Here is an 11,683-nt window from a genome sequence, read left to right on the forward strand (position 1 = left end):
AGAACTGTGCGTTCTTTGAAATCCCAAATCCACAAGGAGAGTCCAATTGTGTCGGTTGCGATGCCTGACCTTCCCAACACTGGACGTGAAGAGCATGCGCCTTCCACCATTTGCACGCCCCCTGCAAGTGCTGGAAGGAGCACCCGCAGTCCAGTTCCTGATAGTCAGATTGAAGATGTCAGTGTTGAAGTACACCAGGATGAGGAGGATATGGGTGTTGCTGGCGCTGGGGAGGAAATTGACCAGGAGGATTCTGATGGTGAGGTGGTTTGTTTAAGTCAGGCACCCGGGGAGACACCTGTTGTCCGTGGGAGGAATATGGCCGTTGACATGCCAGGTGAAAATACCAAAAAAATCAGCTCTTCGGTGTGGAGGTATTTCACCAGAAATGCGGACAACAGGTGTCAAGCCGTGTGTTCCCTTTGTCAAGCTGTAATAAGTAGGGATAAGGACGTTAACCACCTCGGAACATCCTCCCTTATACGTCACCTGCAGCGCATTCATAATAAGTCAGTGACAAGTTCAAAAACTTTGGGTGACAGCGGAAGCAGTCCACTGACCAGTAAATCCCTTCCTCTTGTAACCAAGCTCACGCAAACCACCCCACCAACTCCCTCAGTGTCAATTTCCTCCTTCCCCAGGAATGCCAATAGTCCTGCAGGCCATGTCACTGGCAAGTCTGACGAGTCCTCTCCTGCCTGGGATTCCTCCGATGCATCCTTGCGTGTAACGCCTACTGCTGCTGGCGCTGCTGTTGTTGCCGCTGGGAGTCGATGGTCATCCCAGAGGGGAAGTCGTAAGCCCACTTGTACTACTTCCAGTAAGCAATTGACTGTTCAACAGTCCTTTGCGAGGAAGATGAAATATCACAGCAGTCATCCTACTGCAAAGCGGATAACTGAGTCCTTGACAACTATGTTGGTGTTAGACGTGCGTCCGGTATCCGCCGTTAGTTCACAGGGAACTAGACAATTTATTGAGGCAGTGTGCCCCCGTTACCAAATACCATCTAGGTTCCACTTCTCTAGGCAGGCGATACCGAGAATGTACACGGACGTCAGAAAAAGACTCACCAGTCTCCTAAAAAATGCAGTTGTACCCAATGTCCACTTAACCACGGACATGTGGACAAGTGGAGCAGGGCAGGGTCAGGACTATATGACTGTGACAGCCCACTGGGTAGATGTATGGACTCCCGCCGCAAGAACAGCAGCGGCGGCACCAGTAGCAGCATCTCGCAAACGCCAACTCTTTCCTAGGCAGGCTACGCTTTGTATCACCGCTTTCCAGAATACGCACACAGCTGAAAACCTCTTACGGCAACTGAGGAAGATCATCGCGGAATGGCTTACCCCAATTGGACTCTCCTGTGGATTTGTGGCATCGGACAACGCCAGCAATATTGTGTGTGCATTAAATATGGGCAAATTCCAGCACGTCCCATGTTTTGCACATACCTTGAATTTGGTGGTGCAGAATTTTTAAAAAAACGACAGGGGCGTGCAAGAGATGCTGTCGGTGGCCAGAAAAATTGCGGGACACTTTCGGCGTACAGGCACCACGTACAGAAGACTGGAGCACCACCAAAAACTACTGAACCTGCCCTGCCATCATCTGAAGCAAGAAGTGGTAACGAGGTGGAATTCAACCCTCTATATGCTTCAGAGGTTGGAGGAGCAGCAAAAGGCCATTCAAGCCTATACAATTGAGCACGATATAGGAGATGGAATGCACCTGTCTCAAGTGCAGTGGAGAATGATTTCAACGTTGTGCAAGGTTCTGATGCCCTTTGAACTTGCCACACGTGAAGTCAGTTCAGACACTGCCAGCCTGAGTCAGGTCATTCCCCTCATCAGGCTTTTGCAGAAGAAGCTGGAGGCATTGAAGAAGGAGCTAAAAGGGAGCGATTCCGCTAGGCATGTGGGACTTGTGGATGCAGCCCTTAATTCGCTTAACAAGGATTCACGGGTGGTCAATCTGTTGAAATCAGAGCACTACATTTTGGCCACCGTGCTCGATCCTAGATTTAAAGCCTACCTTGGATCTCTCTTTCCGGCAGACACAGGTCTGCTGGGGTTGAAAGACCTGCTGGTGACAAAATTGTCAAGTCAAGCGGAACGCGACCTGTCAACATCTCCTCCTTCACATTCTCCCGCAACTGGGGGTGCGAGGAAAAGGCTCAGAATTCCGAGCCCACCCGCTGGCGGTGATGCAGGGCAGTCTGGAGCGACTGCTGATGCTGACATCTGGTCCGGACTGAAGGACCTGACAACGATTACGGACATGTCGTCTACTGTCACTGCATATGATTCTCTCAACATTGATAGAATGGTGGAGGATTATATGAGTGACCGCATCCAAGTAGGCACGTCACACAGTCCGTACTTATACTGGCAGGAAAAAGAGGCAATTTGGAGGCCCTTGCACAAACTGGCTTTATTCTACCTAAGTTGCCCTCCCACAAGTGTGTACTCCGAAAGAGTGTTTAGTGCCGCCGCTCACCTTGTCAGCAATCGGCGTACGAGGTTACATCCAGAAAATGTGGAGAAGATGATGTTCATTAAAATGAATTATAATCAATTCCTCCGCGGAGACATTGACCAGCAGCAATTGCCTCCACAAAGTACACAGGGAGCTGAGATGGTGGATTCCAGTGGGGACGAATTGATAATCTGTGAGGAGGGGGATGTACACGGTGATATATCGGAGGGTGAAGATGAGGTGGACATCTTGCCTCTGTAGAGCCAGTTTGTGCAAGGAGAGATTAATTGCTTCTTTTTTGGGGGGGGTCCAAACCAACCCGTCATATCAGTCACAGTCGTGTGGCAGACCCTGTCACTGAAATGATGGGTTGGTTAAAGTGTGCATGTCCTGTTTTGTTTATACAACATAAGGGTGGGTGGGAGGGCCCAAGGATAATTCCATCTTGCACCTCTTTTTTCTTTTCTTTTTCTTTGCATCATGTGCTGATTGGGGAGGGTTTTTTGGAAGGGACATCCTGCGTGACACTGCAGTGCCACTCCTAGATGGGCCCGGTGTTTGTGTCGGCCACTAGGGTCGCTAATCTTACTCACACAGCTACCTCATTGCGCCTCTTTTTTTCTTTGCGTCATGTGCTGTTTGGGGAGAGTTTTTTGGAAGGGACATCCTGCGTGACACTGCAGTGCCACTCCTAGATGTGCCCGGTGTTTGTGTCGGCCACTAGGGTCGCTAATCTTACTCACACAGCTACCTCATTGCGCCTCTTTTTTTCTTTGCGTCATGTGCTGTTTGGGGAGGGTTTTTTGGAAGGGACATCCTGCGTGACACTGCAGTGCCACTCCTAGATGGGCCCGGTGTTTGTGTCGGCCACTAGGGTCGCTAATCTTACTCACACAGTCAGCTACCTCATTGCGCCTCTTTTTTTCTTTGCGTCATGTGCTGTTTGGGGAGGGTTTTTTGGAAGGGCCATCCTGCGTGACACTGCAGTGCCACTCCTAGATGGGCCCGGTGTTTGTGTCGGCCACTAGGGTCGCTAATCTTACTCACACAGCTACCTCATTGCGCCTCTTTTTTTCTTTGCGTCATGTGCTGTTTGGGGAGGGTTTTTTGGAAGGGCCATCCTGCGTGACACTGCAGTGCCACTCCTAGATGGGCCCGGTGTTTGTGTCGGCCACTAGGGTCGCTAATCTTACTCACACAGCTACCTCATTGCGCCTCTTTTTTTCTTTGCGTCATGTGCTGTTTGGGGAGGGTTTTTTGGAAGGGACATCCTGCGTGACACTGCAGTGCCACTCCTAGATGGGCCCGGTGTTTGTGTCGGCCACTAGGGTCGCTTATCTTACTCACACAGCGACCTCGGTGCAAATTTTAGGACTAAAAATAATATTGTGAGGTGTGAGGTATTCAGAATAGACTGAAAATGAGTGTAAATTATGGTTTTTGAGGTTAATAATACTTTGGGATCAAAATGACCCCCAAATTCTATGATTTAAGCTGTTTTTTAGTGTTTTTGGAAAAAAACACCCAAATCCAAAACACACCCGAATCCGACAAAAATAATTCGGTGAGGTTTTGCCAAAACGCGTTCGAACCCAAAACACGGCCGCGGAACCGAACCCAAAACCAAAACACAAAACCCGAAAAATTTCAGGCGCTCATCTCTAAATATATGTGCTGTCAGAGAGCCTGTGCAATGTGCGTGATGTTAGACAGCCTGTGCAGTGTGCGTGATGTCAGAGAGCCTGTGCAATGTATGTGATGTCAGAGAGCCTGTGCAGTGTGCATGATGGCAGAGAGCCTGTGCAGTTTACATGATCTCAGAGTGTCTGTGCAGTGTGCGTGATGTCAGAGTTCCTGCGCAGTGTGTATGATATCAGAAAGTCTGGGCAGTGTGCGTGAGGTCAGAGGGCCTGTGCAGTGTGTGTGATATCAGAGAGACTGTGCAATGTGCATGATGTCAGAGAGCCTGTGCAGTTTACGTGATCTCAGAGTGTCTGCAGTGTGTGTGATGTCAGAGAGCCTGCGCAGTGTGTGTGATGTCAGAGAGCCTGTGCAGTGTGTGTGATGTCAGAACCTGTGCAGTGTGTGTGTGATGTCAGAGCCTGTGCAGTGTGTGTGATGTCAGAGCCTGTGCAGTATGTGTAATGTCAGAGAGCCTGCGCAGTGTGTGTGATTTCAGAGCCTTTGTCGTGTGCCTAATGTCAGGATGTCTGTGCTGTGTGCCTGATGTCAAAGAGCCTGCACAGTGTGTGTGATATCAGAGCCTGTGCAGTGTGTGTGATGTCAGAGCCTGTGAAGTGTGTGTGATGTCAGAGCCTGTGCAGTGTGTGTGATGTCAGAGAGCCTGTGCAATGTGCATGATGGCAGAGAGCCTGTGCAGTTTATGTGATCTCAGAGTGTCTGTGCAGTGTGTCTGATGTCAGAGAGCCTGTGCAGTGTGTGTGATGTCAGAGCCTGTGCAGTGTGTGTGATGTCAGAGCCTGTGCAGTATGTGTGATGTCAGAAAGACATGGCAGTGTGCGTTATGTCAGAGTGCCTGTGCAGTGTGCGTGATGTCAGAGAGCCTGTGCAATGTGCATGATGGCAGAGAGCCTGTGCAGTTTATGTGATCTCAGAGTGTCTGTGCAGTGTGTCTGATGTCAGAGAGCCTGCACAGTGTGTGTGATGTCAGAAAGTCTGGGCAGTGTATGTGATGTCAGAGTGCCTGTACAGTATGTGTGATGTCAGAAAGTCTAGGCAGTGTGTGTAATGTCAGAGTGCCTGTGCAGTATGTGTGATGACAGAAAGTCTGGGCAGTGTGCGTGATGTCAGAGAGCCTGTGCAATGTGTGTGATGTCAGAGAGCATGTGCAGTGTGCGTGATGTCAGAAAGTCTGCACAGCGTGCACGATGTAAGAGAGCCTGTGCAGTGTGCATGATGTCAGAGAGTCTGTGCAGTGTGCGTGATGTCAGTAAGTCTGCACAGTGTGTGTGATGTAAGAGAGCCTGTGCAGTGTGTGATGGCAGTTAGGCAGCGCAGTGTGTGTGATGTAAGGGAGCCTGTGCTTATATATTAAAATATATCTGGGTTTATTATAAAGGGCAGTGTATCAAACAAGCTCACTGTACTCTAGCATAAATCTCTGGTTATGAATTGTGTTTCCAGCCCATGCTGATGTCAGAGCTGACGCAGTTAGAAAAATGATGGAAAGCATAAAGAGTGGCGTCATATTGAGGCCGGCAAAGAAACCTGGACAGGTGAGTCTGCATCGTTACCTAATCTTATATCAGTTACATTAGGGTCTCAGAGAAAGCGGCTAATAACAAACCCTTGTTAGCACCTGCGCTGCCCGGTTCTTCAGGAAGATGGCCGCCATTATGGGGGAACAAATCCTGAACCTTTGCATCAATGAATCCTTAAAAAGATAGTCTACATTCGTAAATATCCCTATTACATTGTGTATATTGAGGAATTAAAGGTTTTTAAGCAACCATATTGTTTCAAAGGTAGCCATGTTTGGTTTTATTCATTAGCAGAAGGTCTCATCAAGTTGAGGGAATTTTCCATTAAAGAACTATCTCAGCAACAGTTTAGCTGACTGTATTCTTAATTGGTTCAATGCTTTGAACAAGTCTTTGTTTTAGTGAACAGTGGGGCAGATGTATTAAGCCTGGAGAAGTGATAAAGCAGTGATAAGTGCAAGGTGATGATAACGCACCAGCCAATCAGATCCTAACTGTCAATTTACATATTGGAGCTGATTGGCTGGTGCATTATCAGCTTGCATTTATCACTGCTTTATCACTTCTCCAGGCTTAATACATCTGCCCCAGTAACTGATAACAAAAAAGAATTATGTTTCATTTAAATGAATATACAGATGGAGCCCTGCTCATCTATCCCTTTAATAGGATTAATTAAAACAGTGCTGTCGGACTTAATCCCCTGCTGTAATGACTTAATCCCCTGCTGTATTGTTCTCTGTGTATTGTATTGCAGCTGAGAACAATAGATGAAAGGCTTATGCCAGAGGTTCTCAAACTCGGTCATCGGGGGCCCACACAGTGCATGTTTTGCAGGTCTCCTCACAGAATCGCAAGTAATTAATTAATACACCTGTACACCTGCTGGGTTACCTGCAAAACATGTACTGTGTGGGCTCCCGAGGACCGAGTTTGAGAACCTCTGGTTTATGCTAATAAACCTTGGTGCACCTAGGCGCAGCAGAGAAGGCTATATTAAGCGAGGCTCCATCTGTAGATGGTGAGAACGGTATGGGAGTCTTAGAATGTTTGGTTATACAGTATTGTCTGAATCTCAAGGACTACATTCCTTAAAAGATACACAGGTGTCATTTTCTTTTTAGTACTTTTATGTGGAGCAATGCTGCCCTCCAACGACAATATATTAAGTTTAAAGCTACTAATGAGTGTGGTGCGTATATATAATATTTTAATGACGAGCATGCTCAGTTATGATTTCTTTATGTTCATGCTAATTGAGACTGACTTGTCCCATACAAAAACAAAGGTGTTGGATTTTAGGAAGGCTGATTTTGTAGGGATGGGAAAATGTGTAAGCGATTCTTTGGCAGAGTGGAGGAACTTGGAAACAGTGCAGGAGAGGTGGGAAACATTCAAATGTGCAATATTGAAGGCAACAGACCTTTGTATCAAAACTGTTAGGAAAAACACAAGGAAAAGGAAGCCAGTGTGGTTTGCAAAAGAAGTAACAAATATTGTGAGAGCAAAAAAGATGGCTTTTAGGAAATATAAGCAGACACAAAATAATGAAGACAAAAAGATATATCTTGTTAGACAGAAGGAGACAAAGAAGGTAATCAGATGTGCAAAGGCATAAGCTGAGGAGAAAATGGCCCAGTCAGTGGGTAAAGGAGGCAAAACTTTTTTTAGGTATATAAGCGAAAAGAGAAAAACAAAAGGCGGAATTATAAAACTAAAGACGGACACTGGGAGTCTTGTTGAAGGAGACAATTTAATAGCAGATCATCTTAATGATTATTTTTGCTCAGTATTTACTACTGAAAGAGAGGGGAAGGGGCCACAGTTAAGTTGCAGGGATATTCAGGAAAATGAAACAAGTACATTTACAGAGGAGAAGGTCCTAACAGAACTCTCAAAGCTGAAAGTGGACAAATCTATGAGGCCAGATGGGATACATCCAAGGATACTAAAAGAACTTAAAGAGGTGCTGGTAGCACCATTGACAGAATTATTCAACCAGTCATTAGCTACAGGAGAAATTCCAGGGGACTGGAAAAGAGCAAACGTAGTCCCACTGCACAAAAGTGGAAGCAAGGAAGAGGCAAACAACCACAGACCAGTGAGTCTTACATCAGTAGTAGGGAAATTGATGGAAACACTCTTAAAAGAAAGAGTTGTAGATTATCTCAAATCCGTCAATTTACTGGATCCCAAACAGCATGGATTCACTGGGGGGAGATCATGTCAAACAAATCTTATTGACTTTTTTGATTGTGTGACTAAAGTGATGGATAAAGGTGGAGCCATGGATATAGCTTATCTAGACTTTAGTAAGGCTTTTGACACAGTTCCACATCGCAGACTGCGAAATAAACTTGAAAGTTTGGGATTGGATATTAGGATTATTGAATGGATAAGATCTTGGTTGAAGGATAGAATACAGAGAGTTGTGGTAAATGGAGTGCATTCACAGGAGGGAAATGTTATCAGTGGAGTACCCCAGGGATCTGTACTTGGACCAGTGCTTTTTAATACCTTTATTGGTGACATTGCAAATGGCATTAAAGGGAAAGTATGCCTTTTTGCAGATGACACAAAGGTATGCAACAGGGTAGACACACCAGGTGGGGTAAAACAAATGATTGAGGATCTAGGTAGACTAGAGGAATGGTCAAGAGTCTGGCAATTACAGTTTAATGCCAAAAAATGCAAAATCATGCACTTGGGTCTCAAAAATCCTAAAGCTAAATACAGTATTAATGGCACTATACTGGAAACTACTGAGGAGGAAAGGGATCTAGGAGTCACTATTTCAGATGACTTAAAGGCAGGTAAGCAATGTAACAAGGCAATGAGGAAGGCTAGTCAGATGCTTGGCTGCATTGGGAGAGGAATCAGCAGCAGAAAGAAAGAAGTAATAATGCCACTGTATAGGTCATTGGTACGGCCTCATCTAGAATACTGTATTCAGTTCTGGAGGCCATATCTTCAAAAGAATATTAATACATTAGAAACTGTACAAAGGAGGGCAACTAAAATGGTGCATGGCCTACATCACAAAACATACCCAGAAAGACTAAGAAATCTCAATATGTACAGTTTGGAGCAGAGAAGGGAAAGGGGGGACATGATAGAAACTTTCAAATATATCAAGGGTTTTAACAAAGTCCAGGAGGGAAACATTCTCCAAATGAAGAGAAGCAATAGGACACGAGGACATGCACTGAGACTGGAGGGGGGGAGGTTCAGGGGAAATTTGCGGAAAAATTATTTCACAGAAAGGGTAGTGGACAAGTGGAATAGCCTCCCATCAGAGGTGGTAGAGGCTAAGACAGTAGAGCAATTTAAACATGCATGGGATAGACATAAGGATATCCTTACAAAGAAATAAGGATCAAATAAGGTTAGATATAAAAAATAATATATAAAAAAAAAAAAAAAGGGGGCAGACTAGATGGGCCAAGTGGTTCTTATCTGCCGACAAATTCTATGTTTCTATAATTGTAAACCTTTATAAAGGGTCAGCCCAGTAGCAGTAAAGGTAGAGTTACTTTGGAACCACAATACTCGTGTGTTTATTTCTCACCCGCTGAACTGGTGAGCTCACCACAGGGGACCTGACACACATAAGCGCTCACCTGGCCCGGTGGCAGACGGAAGGGTTCATTTTGGATTTATCAATATATAGACGTTTATGTTAATGTTCTGTACATGTATTATATCTTTTTATGGACTGATGACGTGTTCTCATGAACTTAGAACCGATCTGCAGTAACCAAGAAACGTGAGAGCATCATCAACGAACTCCACGGGATGTTGATGGTGAGTACTGCGATAGCGCCTCTTGGGGCTTCCAAACAAAGTGAGGAGTAATGTTCCTTGCACTGTAAGGGGTAAATTTACTAAAGTGTGAGGTTTTTTTTTTAGAAGTGGAGATGTTGCCTATAGCAACCAATCAGATTCTAGCTATTATGTTGTAGAAGGTGGTAGATCAATGGTAAGTAGAATCTGATTGGTTGCTTATAAGAGTAAAGGTTTGTTTGTGGGAAACACAGGAGCTGTCTAGGCCAAAGCCACATGGTTTATTGTATTGCGGTGAACACTGTAGCTGAATAAGTGGCTATTACGTTTCTCTGTAACTTGTCATCATCTTTACCATGACAAGACAAACCGTGGCTAAAAATTTCCCAGCAACCCACGTGTCTCTGGCCTTAGCGATTACGTGTCAATGCCTGTCACAGCAATCGTTTAAAATGATGATGCAGAGTTATATTAACACTCAATAGCTACCTGCGGGCTCATCCACCAGATGTCTCTTTCTCGCAGGACACCATGAGGAAACCTGCGCGGAAAGCCAGCCGACGCAAGTTTAGCCGCAAAGTGAAGGACAGCGAGCTGGATTTTGTGCTGCAGAGGCGACGGCTGATGGTAGATATTCCCCTGCAGGCGGACAGCACCACGGAGACAGAGAAACACACTGAGGAGAGAGGTCTGGCAAAAATAAAGTTTCAAATGAAATAACGTGCATCAGGATTTATCAGTAGCTGTAGGACTCATCTAACTTTGTTTCCAGCAGATGGAGCAGACCCCAGTGATGATATGCGGTGTAAAGAGGACAGCCCCAGTGTCATAAAGCGGAGACTAAAAACCCCAAACCTACAGAAGAGCCGGAGGAACCGCTTAGGGACAGGACAGATATTATGGCAATAGCGGCACAGGCTCGCCACATGTTCTGCACTGGGGACCCCGTACACCTCATTGCCTCATATCTCACCCATCCTAATATGGGGGAAAGCAGACTAAATGATCTCCTGCAACCACAACAATGAGTGTGTCCTTTTTGTGGGATGATGGAGAGTGAGAACCAGCAAGCAACGTCCGAGGTGCAGCCCCCCCCCCCCCCCCTGCTTTGTCAGCGTCACCCATGTAATAACTAAGGCTGGCTTATTACAGTGCCTTCCTGCATTACCGCATACACAAGAGGATGCCATTTGGCTAGAGAATGGTACAAGTTCTACACTAGGAACATTGGGCCTAATTCAGACCTGATCGTAGATGTGCTAAATTTACCACATCTACGATCAGTCAAACAGACATGCGGGGGGACGCCCAGCATGTCAGGCCCTACCACTCCCCCCCTCCCCCGCACAAGTTCAAAAGCATCGCACAGCGACAATGCTTTTGTACTTTAGGAGTAGCTCCCTGACAGCGCAGCTTCTGCGCACTGGCAGGAGCTACTCATCGCTGTGAGGGTCACATGCAGCCACCGCGGCCCGCACCCTCAGCGGTCCGAGCACACCTGCATTGCCCGGACCGCGACCCCTAAGCTGCGTCCAAATGCCACCGGCCCGCTACCCCCCCCCTCCCCCCGCCCTGCGATCACCTCTGCCTGTCAATCAGGCAGAGGTGATCGCAGGGCTGAGATAGCTGTCGGCTGTCTGGCATGGCTGGCGCACTGCGGCACTGGCGCATGTGCAGGTCAGACCTGATCGACTGCTGTGCGTTCCGATCATTTCTGAATTAGGCCCATTGTTATCCCAGAACAGAAAGAATGTACAATATTTCTGAATAAATCTGCTCTTATGGAGTATTTGCTTCTTCATCTGACTGACTGCGTAAAGAAGCATAAAACCACTCATGTACCTGCGTATAGCTCATTATTTCCTGGCGCAGTCTGCTATTACTACAACTCACAGAATAAAGGAGCATCGTATGAGTCATGTGCTTCCCTGACTAGGCTGCAGTAATGATGGAGTCAGTTCATGTCATCGACTGTTTTATGTTCACACCTGTATTATACCCCACAGTCATACCTCCCAACTTTTCATTTCTTAAAAGGGGGACACACGCGTGGCGAAGATGCGCTCCCAAAAAGGGGCGTGGCCTATGAAAAGGGGGGCATGGCTTCACGGGAGAACCCGCGATCGTGAGCCACACCCCCGTTTTCGTCACTGAGGGGGCATATGCAGCGCTCTGTGAGCCGCTGGCATACCCCCTCT

At 46.6% G+C, this 11,683-nt stretch overlaps 1 protein-coding gene across 4 annotated transcripts in view; it reads left to right on the top strand.

The window, feature by feature from the left end:
- Nucleotides 1-11,271, top strand: part of LOC134929908 (shootin-1-like) — a 69,134-nt gene extending 57,863 nt beyond the window's left edge. For 3 of the 4 annotated variants that reach the window (XM_063925302.1, XM_063925304.1, XM_063925305.1), the window contains 4 exons: nt 5,626-5,717; nt 9,444-9,506; nt 10,011-10,173; nt 10,258-11,271. In XM_063925302.1, the coding sequence (XP_063781372.1) occupies nt 5,626-5,717; nt 9,444-9,506; nt 10,011-10,173; nt 10,258-10,394 (455 nt within the window). In that variant the 3' untranslated portion in view covers nt 10,395-11,271. The remainder of the gene's footprint in view (nt 1-5,625; nt 5,718-9,443; nt 9,507-10,010; nt 10,174-10,257) is intronic. The other variant, XM_063925303.1, reaches the window with a different exon arrangement.
- The last annotated feature ends 412 nt before the right edge of the window (nt 11,272-11,683 follow it).

This window comes from Pseudophryne corroboree, chromosome 1 (genome assembly GCF_028390025.1).
Source record: "Pseudophryne corroboree isolate aPseCor3 chromosome 1, aPseCor3.hap2, whole genome shotgun sequence".
NCBI classification, from domain to species: Eukaryota; Metazoa; Chordata; class Amphibia; order Anura; family Myobatrachidae; genus Pseudophryne; species Pseudophryne corroboree.